The 12,041-nt window shown below is 42.8% G+C and overlaps 1 protein-coding gene across 4 annotated transcripts; it reads left to right on the forward strand.

The window, feature by feature from the left end:
* The first annotated feature begins 311 nt into the window (after nucleotides 1-311).
* On the forward strand, nucleotides 312-7,699 carry LOC148020715 (amino acid transporter AVT6B-like). 4 transcript variants are annotated; one of them, XM_087698530.1, is made up of 6 exons: nucleotides 312-464; nucleotides 1,392-2,664; nucleotides 2,900-3,055; nucleotides 6,486-6,692; nucleotides 6,785-7,250; nucleotides 7,434-7,699. In XM_087698530.1, the coding sequence occupies exons 2-6, from the start codon at nucleotides 2,238-2,240 to the stop codon at nucleotides 7,549-7,551; spliced, it is 1,374 nt and encodes a 457-aa protein (XP_087554656.1). In that variant the 5' UTR covers nucleotides 312-464; nucleotides 1,392-2,237; the 3' UTR covers nucleotides 7,552-7,699. The 4 variants fall into 4 exon arrangements, with proteins under 4 accessions (XP_087554656.1, XP_087554658.1, XP_087554659.1 ...); XM_087698532.1 differs by lacking the exon at nucleotides 312-464 and adding an exon at nucleotides 510-901; XM_087698533.1 differs by lacking the exon at nucleotides 312-464 and adding an exon at nucleotides 948-1,088.
* Nucleotides 7,700-12,041: the final 4,342 nt, after the last annotated feature.

Genomic DNA, 12,041 nt, shown 5'->3' on the forward strand with positions numbered 1-12,041 from the left:
ACTGGTCCACATTTAGGGAAAGTAAACATTTAAAGGAATGTTTTCCATGCAGCCTAGATGGTTGGTTCTGGCGTGTGTCTGGGTGTAGGTTTGTGGTTCAATATCGGGTTAGGTGGCTTTGGGGGAGGAAGTTTTAGGGACGCATAAAGTTACTACTTGCAAAGGGTGAAAGAAAGAACACCTTTGAGGGGCGAGTTTACACCAGGGCTAGAAACCAAGACAAGATTATTATTGTTGTAATGCTCCATTAAGGGCAGGATTATGAAAAACCTTAATGTGATTGCGTGTAGGGCAGCTTTACACTGAGGAAAGAATTAAGACAGGAATAATTGAAGCTGGAATTAATGTAATAAAGAGTGGGAATGGCGCCATGCGACCTCGCGGCCGTCTTCTGCCACCATCGCCATCGCCGACTTCTCTCTCTCTCTCTCTCAAGCTTATCTCCTGTGCAAGAACACAAACAGGTATGTCGCTCTCTCTCTTTACGGAGGTGCGGAAACACGTGATCGCAAGAAGCAGCATTGCTCGAGTGCTGCTCATAATCATGTCCCAGCGCCATCGCCATCTGCCTTCCTTCCAGATTGTTTCTTCCTGACGCGAATCATCAGCTTCAGCACGCGAATTGTCATTGAACCTTGAAACGAAAAGCTGACAGATGCGTAAAATAGAGTAAAGAAAAAGCGACATTAACAGGTCGATTGTTAAAGCATAGTATGTGAGGAAGTACAAAGCCGGACGGAAGTATGAGACGGGGCCGACGGGCAGCGTCCGAAAGCTGATCTCTTGTTTTGTTTCTGCTGTTGAGTTTCTTTGTCTGTTGTTCATCGTCAATCAAAGAGAGTTGTATCGCAGGACGTCAACGTAGGGCCATTGAAAGTCTACGGCTTTTCGAGAACTTTGCGTACGGGATGCTTGCATTCCACAGAGAGAGAGAGAGAGAGAGAGAGAGAGAGAGTGTGTGTGTGTGTGTGTGGCCAGAAGGTCCTTTGTAAGCAAGCATTTCTATTCAGTAATTCAAAATTCTTCTGACTCTGAGAGAGAGAGAGAGAGAGAGAGAGAGAGAGAAGAAGAAGAAGAAGAAGAAGAAGGTACTTTGACTGCTTCCGCCACAGATTGTTGTAATTCGTAAACAGAATGTGTTTCAACTCTCCTATCATCTATCGTAGAATCTAGCAGAAAGAAGCACTTTGTAAATTCTTGTTCAAATTTATCTGGTATCAGTCTTTGCAGATCTCGATTCTCTAGTTTTATCTTCTCTCGCCTTCTGGCATCGGCATTCGGGCTTCTTTTCTTTTTCTTGTGTGTTTCTCTTGTTTGTTAGCTGTCTGTGAGATTGTCATTTGTCATGCGCCTAACTAGGTGTCTCACTTTCCCTTCTTTTCTTTCTACAGAAAAGCGTGCTTACCTGTGGTGCGGAGCGTTTGAGAGAGAAGAGACTAGAGAGAGAAGAAGGAAGAAAGAACCCCGCGATCTGCAAAAGTTGGCCGACCAAATTTGGCCTTTCAAATTTCAATCTTTTAGTCCTCACTCATTCGCCGCGGCCTATATAAACTAACTGTTTTGAATCTTCTCGCGGATTCCGCCTTTCCTCCGTCGCTTTTGCATGATGCTGCAAATATCAATCGGCATTTGCGCTTACACAATTTCTTCCGAGTTGCTGCACTGTGAATGCGAAACCTGAGCTGCTTTCCCCCGTGGCCGAAGCTTTGCTTGTAATTGTACAAAGGTCTCTCGGATTATTCCTGCGCTGTTACGAACCGTGCCATCAGGATTGATCCGATATCTGTCACAAGCAGCTGTCAGTGCTTATTGCTACCAAAAGTGTGCAACGAGGTGATAACGGTGTACACAGATCAATTTTGCCAAGCTTTGCGTGAACACAGACAGGTTGCCTCGCAGAGATTTCCTTGTACGTGAGAAGAGATCCTCTGCCTTAACATAGTCTTGGCTTTTATTGGTTTATGTACTGTCAAGAAGGCCCACACAAGAACAAGAACAACCTATTGGATACGCATTTGCTGGAGGCTGGTGCATTGTGAACAGGAGAGCAAAGAATCTTGGGATTGTGGCAGGAAATATAGCAGGTTTTTTGAATCCCGGAAAAGAAAGAAGGGTCTGGTCACCCCGAAATTGCGTTTTTGATTGAAGACTCGCATAGCGCATCATCGACACGTTGTATCGCTGTTTATAAATCAGCCAATCAGGAAGTAAATACAGCAAGAACCAGAATTGCAGCAATGGCGTCAAGTATCCTACCGATCGTGGCCCCAGGCAAGGTCAGCAAGTACTCAAATTCAGCGCAATCTGCCCCTCTGCTTTCATTCAAAGACCAAGAGGAAGGCCAGCAAAACGATGGATACAAGTCTGCATCCTTCTCGAGCGCGGTCTTCAGCCTATCCACGAGCATCGTTGGAGCAGGCATCATGGGTTTACCAGCCACCATGAAAACCATCGGGCTGATCCCAGGTCTCCTTCTGACAATTTTTGTGGGGTTTCTAACCAATGCCTCCATCGAATTCATGCTGCGATATTCGACTGCAAGCAAGTCAACCTCGTATGCAGGGGTCATGGCAGATTCCTTTGGCCGGATCGGTAGGGTCATCCTGCAAATCTGCGTTGTAATCAACAACTTTGGCCTTTTGGTTGTCTATCTGATTATAATCGGTATGCTCTCTGCTGAAATATCTGAGATTACATTTTCATTGTCGTCGCTAAACTGCGTTAGAAGCGGAATATGTGGTCGGGTGTCGCTGTAGCTTTCTGTTTTGTAAGCTTTTCTTTCTTTTCTTGTTCTTTTTTAATTTAGATCCATATTTTATTATTCTTCCTCTCCTGCTTTTCTGTGAGATGAACTTTTGTAATGACCTACTTTAATTTTCTCTTGTGGTTGTTTTTGCAGCTGACGTGTTGGCTGGCTCAACAACATCCTCTGTTCATCACACTGGTGTCCTGGAAGAATGGGCAGGTGGTGAAACCTGGTGGAATGGCAGGAGTGTTGTCATGTTGTTAACAACAGTGTTTGTTTTAGTCCCTTTGGTGTCTTTTCGTCACGTGGGTATGCTTTTTATCCATGCTTTTGTTTGTCTGTTTGGGGTTCCTCTTTTAAGTTGTTCCATGGTCTACTCTTAATAGATCTTCATTTTGTTTGTGGGAAATTTTCATAGTTCTGGGTTTCTTGAAAACAAATTTAATTACTCAGCATAAGTGAGGACAAGTGCCTCTTGAGACCTTTAAGGTGAAACCCGATTATAGTCATGTAGCATCCACTCCTCATTGCTAGTTGTGCATAGAAGACATTCTTGAAAATGGGTTTGCTGTCCTGTTCTGTTGGATAGGAACTGATGTTAAGCTCCATCTGTGCACAAGCCGTGTAGTATTATGGTCTATGGAACTTTAATCAGGTGACTGGAAAACAGTCAAAAATATGACTGTAGAAAGGAGGATGACATTGTTTGGAGAGGTTGAGAAACATGCTGGGAATATGTGTGGTGGTGTCTGTTACATATCTTCATAAGGTGATAGTTGGATTGCAAACATTTTGGTTGTAAGCTCAAACCTCAAACAGCTCTCAGTGATTCAGTGGTGAATTGAGGCAGAGGAGAGTTACACCCACTGCAAACACTGTAGGAATCATAGGTGAACCATTCCCAATAAAGGGGAGTGTCTTGAGACTCTACCTATGGTGGTCAAGGGTGTGGCTCATCCATAACGGGTTCAAGGCCATTGAAAAAATGTTGAAGTTGGTTTTCCAACACTAGACGGAATCTCAGTCTACATTGCTACAAAAATTGAAATAATCTGCCCCAAAACACTCTTTTTACCATTTTTGTTTAGTTTGAAGCAGGCTGGCACAAGAGAGAATGTTTTATTGGTTGACTTAGGCCCTCATAATTCTTTCATCAGTTTTCAGTTTCACAGGCCAGCAGGCCACCAACCTTATCTAAAGCTAAATGAGCATTCAAACGTTTCCCATTGGATGTTTCACATTTTGAGTGCTTCTTCAGATGCTGGTTAGTGAATTTCAGATTCAGGTATTGGCAAACATGACATTGCTGGATGTATAAAATGTTGAAAGAATCAAATATCTGATTTAACACACTGCCTTTTAGTTTATGACCAACATCCTGAAAAATCATGTAGCTGACCTAGGATGCAGTTTTTAATATGCTGATGAAGTGTAGAAGCAGAAATGAGTGGATATAAATTCTGTGCTATTTCTTTGACTCTGGTTTATATGAGTTCTTGTTTTTGGAGCATCTGTAAGTGTCTGGGGTCTGAACGTAGAAATAAGATTTTGGTGAATACGAGGATTTTTGAATATGAGAGAAATCCTTGATGAACTGGAACTCTATCTGGGTCTAATAGCCTGTATGGTGTTGCTACATCCGAGGTACAAAAAGATTCCACATAACTAATGAAGGCATGCGGTCGTAAAATGAACTTTCAAATATTACCAATTCATTGATGGTGCTGAACACTAAGCCCAATTTGAACCTAGGTTCAGATGAAATTGGGTGCCTAAGCACCAAAAACAGATGGTTTCATGTGCTCTAGCACTTGCTGTTACTCTTAATTCATCATTGGGAGTGGTGCTAGAGGGCCCTTTTAAGGACAACTATGTGGGGGAACTCTAAGGAGAACATGTACAGAATGCTAATTATAGGTACTAGAGAAAAACAATTCATTTGTAGCAGAAGGTTGGGGACAAGTGGATGTGCTAGGATTAAGGGAACAAAGTAGGCATGTGCAAAATTATCTTCCTTCATTAGATGATTTTGGTGGTAGAAGGGTGTGAAGATACGCTAAGGTTTGTAGAGAAAGCACTCTGAGAGTCTATGAACACAACTAAAACATGGTGAACCTAGACAAGATTACAAAAGAAAATGAATGCTGGATGAATGGTTGCTAAATGAATGAATGAATGAAGGGAGCTCAAGGAGCAAAGGCCGTTCATAGTCACTCTCTCTGGTGGGAGTGGACTGAGGGATAGTTACAAAATATCTGGTTCAAGGCAATTGATATTATTCAGCCATTTCTTCTCAGGGTGTCAACATAAATACAGGATTAGATTCTCAACTTACAGTCTGCCCTTCCCAAAGCCCATTTTGTGGGGATTGTTCTCTGCACGCTACCTCTAGAGTTTGATGGTGTGGCTAATGCCTTATGAGCTCAGACACTCAAGAGGCTTCTTTGCATTTGCAAGGGAGGTTACCATCTCAGCTTGGCGACAAGTAGGGATGCTTTTGTTGCTTCAAAGAGGGGTGACAAGCAACAGAAGAAGAAAAGTTAGTGCTACTATTGCAGTCAGAAGGGGCATCTTTTAAAGGATTTCAAGAAACTAGTGACACAACTTAAGGAGGAGGAGAAGAAGAAGGGTAAGGACTCCTTTGATTCAAACTTTGCAACAGTGAAGGCTGCATGGGCCTCTTTAGCTTTCTAGCCTTGGTGGTGTTGTCATTCCTCATACTCTTTAGTGCCAAAGAGGGAGTGTGAGAGGGGGTGGTGGTAGGGCATCCGAGTCTCATCCATATGCAGATGTGGTGGACCTTGAGTGCGGCATTCCATAATATCAACTAAGTTTAGCATATTCAAATGCAGAGCTGGTTTGCCTTTTAGGTTCATGACGGGATGTTTGATAGAGAGCAATCTTTGCTTCTAGTTTGTTCTCACATGAGGGGACACTTAAGTGGTCTGGCCAAAGGTGGGGAATCCATGGTCATCATGTGCTTTAGACATCAAGCGCTAAAAGCATTCAATGTAGATAACAAGGATGAGTGTTCATAGGTGCCTATGTTAATGAAGGAATATTAAGCAATGGAGAGGAGCAGATCTAGAATCAGATCGCATAATGTTAGAGACAAAGGGCAAATTGTCTATTGTTAAGAGTGCCTCCTTTCAGGGCAAATATAAATATAAGGAGCCCATTTAAAGAGCCAAGCTGGCAGCCCACATCTCACTGAAGTACTGACACTCCACTTAGCTTTCCACTTCTAAGGGCTTCTTTTTCCATCATTTAGAGCAAGTTCACATGCTCTTGTCGATGCCTAGCATCTTGTTCTTGTTTCTCATGCTTTTGGGCCATTACAGTTACGTGTATGAGACCATAATATATATAACAGAGATGTGGAGCTACCATTGACGTTATGCTTGATCTCCTTTGGGGCTGTCCTGGTTTCTGGTCACAATGACTATATATGATACCCAGGTGATAATGATGCTCTTTCTGTATACAGGTAATAAAAACCATGCGATGCACATACGAAAGCTCATCTAAGCATCACTGCATGCCCATAAAAAGTGAACCTGGAGTGATCAAGCTTATTATTATGTCTATTTGCAAAGGCATGTTTCAATTTTGTCAGCCCACATATTGCTGTTGGCAAGCTATGTCATTTCGAGAGTAAAATGCTTTATCTTTGACAGTGGGTTAGTTTATGGCCATTTTTTCTCGTTTATAGAACACAAAGGTTGTTTGTTCTATGCAGATTCATTGAAGATAAGTTCAGCAATATCAGTTGCCCTGGCTATCTTATTTGTTATCATTACAGCAGCAATTACTGTCTATAAGTTGGCTGCCGGATCTATCAGTATGCCAAATTTATTTCCACAGATAGGCAGTGATGCGTCAAGTATTTTGAACTTATTTTCTGTGGTGCCAGTAGTGGTGACGGCATTCATTTGTCATCATACAGGTAAGGTTCCAGCAGCATAGTCTGTACACATGGTGTAAACAGTGGCCGGGTTCTTTATGAACTCTGTACTGATGCCTATTCTTCTCTTACAGTGCACCCTATATTGAATGAGCTGGAATCATCCGCACATCCTCAAACTGTGATTCAGGCATCACTTGGCTTTTGCACGGCTATATACGTGGCCACAAGTGTGTTTGGTTATCTTCTATTTGGGGATGACACACTAAGTGATGTATTGTCCAACTTCGATGTTGATCTCGGCATTCCTTACAGCACTCTATTTTCAGATACTGTTCGTGTGGGCTATGCTCTTCATCTTATGCTAGTGTTTCCAGTGCTGCACTTTTCACTCCGTCTTAACCTCGATGGGTTGATGTTCCCAAGGGCTGGTCCACTTTCACTTGATACACGAAGATTTTTCTTCCTGACGGCATGGCTCATTGTCACATCATTCCTTGGCGCTTCCTTCGTTCCAGATATCTGGGATGCCTTTCAAGTCACAGGATCCACTTCAGCAGTCTGCCTGGGCTTTGTTTTCCCTGGAGCTCTGGTCTTAAGGTAACTCGGGTTTTTTAATGTTAAAGCAAAGGTTGGTTGTACAAATGTCACTAAGGTACTAAAAATTTGTACATTTTGTGCAATAGGAGGAAAACTAGTCTTACAAACATTTGGGCAATAGTGCAAAATTCTCTCTTTCGGCTTCAACTATTATTGTTAACATCCCGAGTGTCATGCATGCAGGGATGTACATCACATTGCGAGCAAGAGAGAGAGGTGGACAGCAGGATTCATGGTGATGTTGGCAGCTGGAGCAAGTTGTATAGCTTTGTCTGGAGATATCTACGACCTATTTGACTGAGATTAGACCCAGTTCCCAGCTTGGCTTTACTGGTCTCTGTCTTCACAGTGAGCTGTAGATATCAAATGATCATGTTTTATAGACCTCCGCCATTTGTATTCATCTCAGCAATTGTCAAGTCAGAACATAAACGCATGTTACTCATATATTTTCAGCTTCAGGAGCGATCAAGATTGCCTGATAACTCCTGCTTTTAATGCGTGAACGGCATAATGCATGCCATGTACGCACACATAGAGTTGTGTTAAACGTCATTGTGATTTGCATCATTAAGAGATTCTTTTCATTCACGGCCGTGCAGGACAAGTACATTTGTCATTCTGTCAAAAGAGAAAATGCTCTTTCCAAAAACCATCAGCTGTAGTCTTAAGGGAGCTGCCAATCCCTTGAGAGTCTTGTAAGAATTCTGACATTTTTGTAAGGTTTCAAGGCTAAATAAAATTGTGATTGAGGACTACCTTTTGTTGGTTAATGGATGCACTTTGAGTCTTCAGTAAAACCTTCCTGGTAGAGTTCAGTTTGAGCAGTAACAGTAAGAGTTTAATGAAGCTGATATACTTAGCAAGAAGTTTGATATGGAAGAGGGTGATCTGCATGTGAGTGTGCATGAAAATGTGATGGAGTGGGTTAGAGAAACCTTCTACAGGTCGATGTGGTTCTCTGTCCGGCACAATGCCCAGGGCGTGCATCCATTGCTTCCACCTCTGTGGTTAGTTCTCAGGCATGGCTCATGGTGCTGGTGCTGAAGTCATCGTGGCCAGCAGACCTGTGCAAGCAGCATGTACTGCTAAGTTGAGGGATATCACTTGGACTTCTGCTGTAGGCTACTGTGTTAATCTGGTTTTATTCAGCTGTGAAACAACCCTGTCTATCAGTAATTGACTTGCAAACTGCTCCAGATCCAGCAGAATATAACACTTGTGAATGAAACAAGCATTTTCACCAGAATATGCCTGTGTGTGTATGTGGAGCCCTTCAGTCTATCTGCATCCCTGTCCCTTAAAACAGCCTGTGCGCCCTTCCGGCTTCGCTGTGACAACCAGTGTGCTGCCTTGTGGGGGCTCTGAGAGCCTGTGAGCTGCCCCTAGGGTGCTGCCTGCTCTCATATGTGGCTCTTTGGGGCTCTGCAAAAGCTCTAATTCATGTCTCCTGTCCTTCCGCCCTTGGCTGTCTGTAAAAGCAACCCTCCTCTTAACTGCATTGCATCTCGTCTGACCATGATGGTGTCTGCCTAAGCTCCGTCTGCACATGCGTGTGTACAGGCCTGGGCGCTCGCGTCACGCGTGCACTGTTGCTCCTTTCTTCCAAGTTCCCATCCAATGGAACCCCAGCCGGTTATGGGCGGAAAATAGCCGGTTTTATAACTAAAATGCTAAAAAATTAGCCGGTTTTCATCAAGACAAGCTTCAATTTCACCCGGTTCGGTTTCTTGAGAATCTTGCCTGGAAAAAAATACACAAGGATAAAGAGTGCAAATGAAGGCCTGCAATCTAGCTAGGTAGTAGGAAGCACAACCTGCGTCCACTGACGCCGTTTTTAAACTAGGTTGACACGTGGCAAGTATAGCGACTTCGCTAGGAAGCATAACCTGTGTGTGACGGCGTTTTTAAACCAGGTTGACACGTCCAACCAAATGGTTGGTTTGGGATGGTTTGGAAATTGGAGGACACTTGGCTTTTTAACTTTTTGTTGGTCAAAAAGAAGAGGTGAATCTACGAACGGGGACCTAGCGTGCCATTGAACCTACATGGCAAGCACTCAAAGCTTCCGAAAATCCATTGTAGTAGCATTTATGTTACCTCACGGAGCTACAATGGCTCTCTCTCTTTCTCTCACACATCCATTGTGGGAGCATTTAAGTCACCTCACGAAGCTACAATGACAATACGGTCCACACACACACTCTCTCTCCCTTAGGTCTCTTGAGTTTAAATTCTAAAACTATGTGATGCACTAGGAGTGCATGGAGTGCTTTGCCCAACTTTTCGTTCGCCACCCATGGTTGGCACCATGATTCCCCACAATCAAACCACCACCTTTGCTTGCAAGAAGACACTTTGCTAGAAAAGAGGACAGATCGCAAGAGAGCTTTGAGAGTGAAAGAGAATAGTTATATTATGTAGGCGCAAGCCTCGGGTGAAGGAAGGAACACCCAGACGTTTGCAAGATGATTGCTTGTTACAATGCTTGTTTGCACACCTGACCTCCCTCATACACTCCCCCCCAACGAAAAAGCTGAATGTCCTCATTGAGCGGGAGTGGAACTAGTTGACTCAAAAACTCGGGGGTCTTAATCTACTCCTAGAGAGCAAATCAATGTCTGCATGCTAAGAAGACGTTTAACTAGGACCGTGCCTTGTCCACTAACTCAATACAAGTGTGAGACAAGGACTTCTTATTGAAACTACAATTATTTATTAACGTTGAATGCCTTGCCCATTGACTCGATTAAAGATGTGGATGCAAGGACTTTCAAAGAAACAACAATTGGTCTGCCCACCACCGACTGGTACGTGTGAAGCAACATCAGAATACAACAATTGATCTGTCCACTACTCACAACTTGTGAAGTAGATGATCACTCATGAGATAAGGGAGGATGGTATAAGTTGAGATTTTCTCGCTCGTAGAATTGGAGTAATAAGTCACGAGCATGCTCAATGACCACTGGTTCGGCGACCCATGAAGCTTCGTTGATTGGGCGGTCCTTCCACTTGAGCAGGAACTTTGGATGTTTGGCAATGAATTGAGTTTCCAAGATGAGTTCTGGCTCAAACGGGACCTGGGCTAATTGAGCTAGAAGAGGTCATTGTTGCCCGATTTCAGTATCTACATGGAAGTGCTGAAACAATTGCACATGGAATGCATCATGGATTAAAACATTAGGCGATAGTTGTATCTTGTAGGTCACATAATTGAGTTTGGTCACTACTTTGTAAGGACCATAGTATTTGTTATTGAATATGGGGGTAAGGTTCTTGGGAAATTCAGTGTTTTTGGAGCTGACAAGTACCAAATCACCTAGGAAGAACTCCACACGTTTACGCCATTTGGCATTGTATCTCTTGGCAATTAGAACCTTGTTGTTGTGGAGACTTTCTTTGGCCACCTGCATTCGCTGTTTCCATTTGAGAAGGAATTCTTTTGCATCTGGATCATGCATATTGTTTACCACCTGCTAAAGCCATGGGAGTGATAACTTCTTTTCCTGTAGCAACTTCGAACGGTGTGAATCTTGTGGAACTATGCAATGTGGCATTGCAATGAAATTCCAAGATGTCAAGAGATTGCGCCCAATCCTTCTGATCTGCTCGAACATAGTTGTAGATATAATCTTCAATGCCTTGATTTTGTCTCTTGGCTCCATCTGTTTGGGGATGAAAAGCTGACAAAAACCGAAGTTGGGTATCCATGAGTTTGAATAACTCACGCCACATGTTACTGAGAAACCGGGGATCCCTATCCGAAATGATTGCTAAATGCAAGCTGTGATACTTGATTACCTTGGAAAAAAACAACTTGGCAACTTTCTGTGCTGTGATGGGAGGTTCTGTAGTAGCAATGCAATGATCTTGCTTCAAAAAACAATCAACCACCACAAAGATGGCCATTATCTTGTCGCTATGCCGACACAGTGTGAAAAAACCTAGAGCGCATTATCATCCGACTTTCTTATGAATTTAGAGATTCAATGTCAACTTAGTCATTACTGCTAGTGTCCATAGTATGGTTAGTTTCAAAATATGTGATTTTTGGACAAGTTTAGCCTATTTTTTATATTTTGGATATTATTTCTTGTAAATATCCTAACAAGGTGTAGAAAACTTCTAGAATAGGGTGACATGCAAAAAACAAGTTGCTTTTAGCTAGTTTTGGAAAAACTCATGCAAAAAAGAAGGGCTTTCGAAATTGCGTGGTGCGAGATCACATTTTATAGGCAGCAAACAACACTCCGAAACTGGAGAAGAAGAAGAAGTGATCATGAAGAATCTTGACCACGTGTCTTGCCATTTTACCTCCCTTTTGGAACCAATGGAACCATTAGATTTGCGGTCTGAGCAATAGAGAAGAAGCTAGTGTTTGATGCATGTTTTTGGTCTACAAGGGAGCTCCATGAGATCTAATGCTTACAAATTGCTTCTAAGTAGTGCCAGACAATGAATTTGTTTATCTTCTCAGGTTTTATCAATACATAGTGCTTTAATTCATTGTTCTTTGTCTTTATCTTATGTACCTCTTGTCTATTCTTTTTCTTCTCTTCTATCTCCTATTCTCTACTTTCTTCTCTCTATGATCCCTGGTGGATACAACCTTTCAACTAAAACCCCTCCAACACTGTGCAACCATGAGACTTCGGCGAATGTGTTATGAAATCCATATTCATCACGTCCCAAGGATGGGAAGGAATTGACATTTCTTGAGGTTCCCCTACTGGCTTCATCCACCACTATTCTTTCCCCATTTGACAAGTAGGGCAGGTACGTACATAC

The sequence above is a fragment of the Lygodium microphyllum genome, chromosome 18, assembly GCF_053477565.2.
Source record: "Lygodium microphyllum isolate KBCC chromosome 18, Lygodium_microphyllum_v1.1.10, whole genome shotgun sequence".
Classification (NCBI taxonomy): Eukaryota; Viridiplantae; Streptophyta; class Polypodiopsida; order Schizaeales; family Lygodiaceae; genus Lygodium; species Lygodium microphyllum.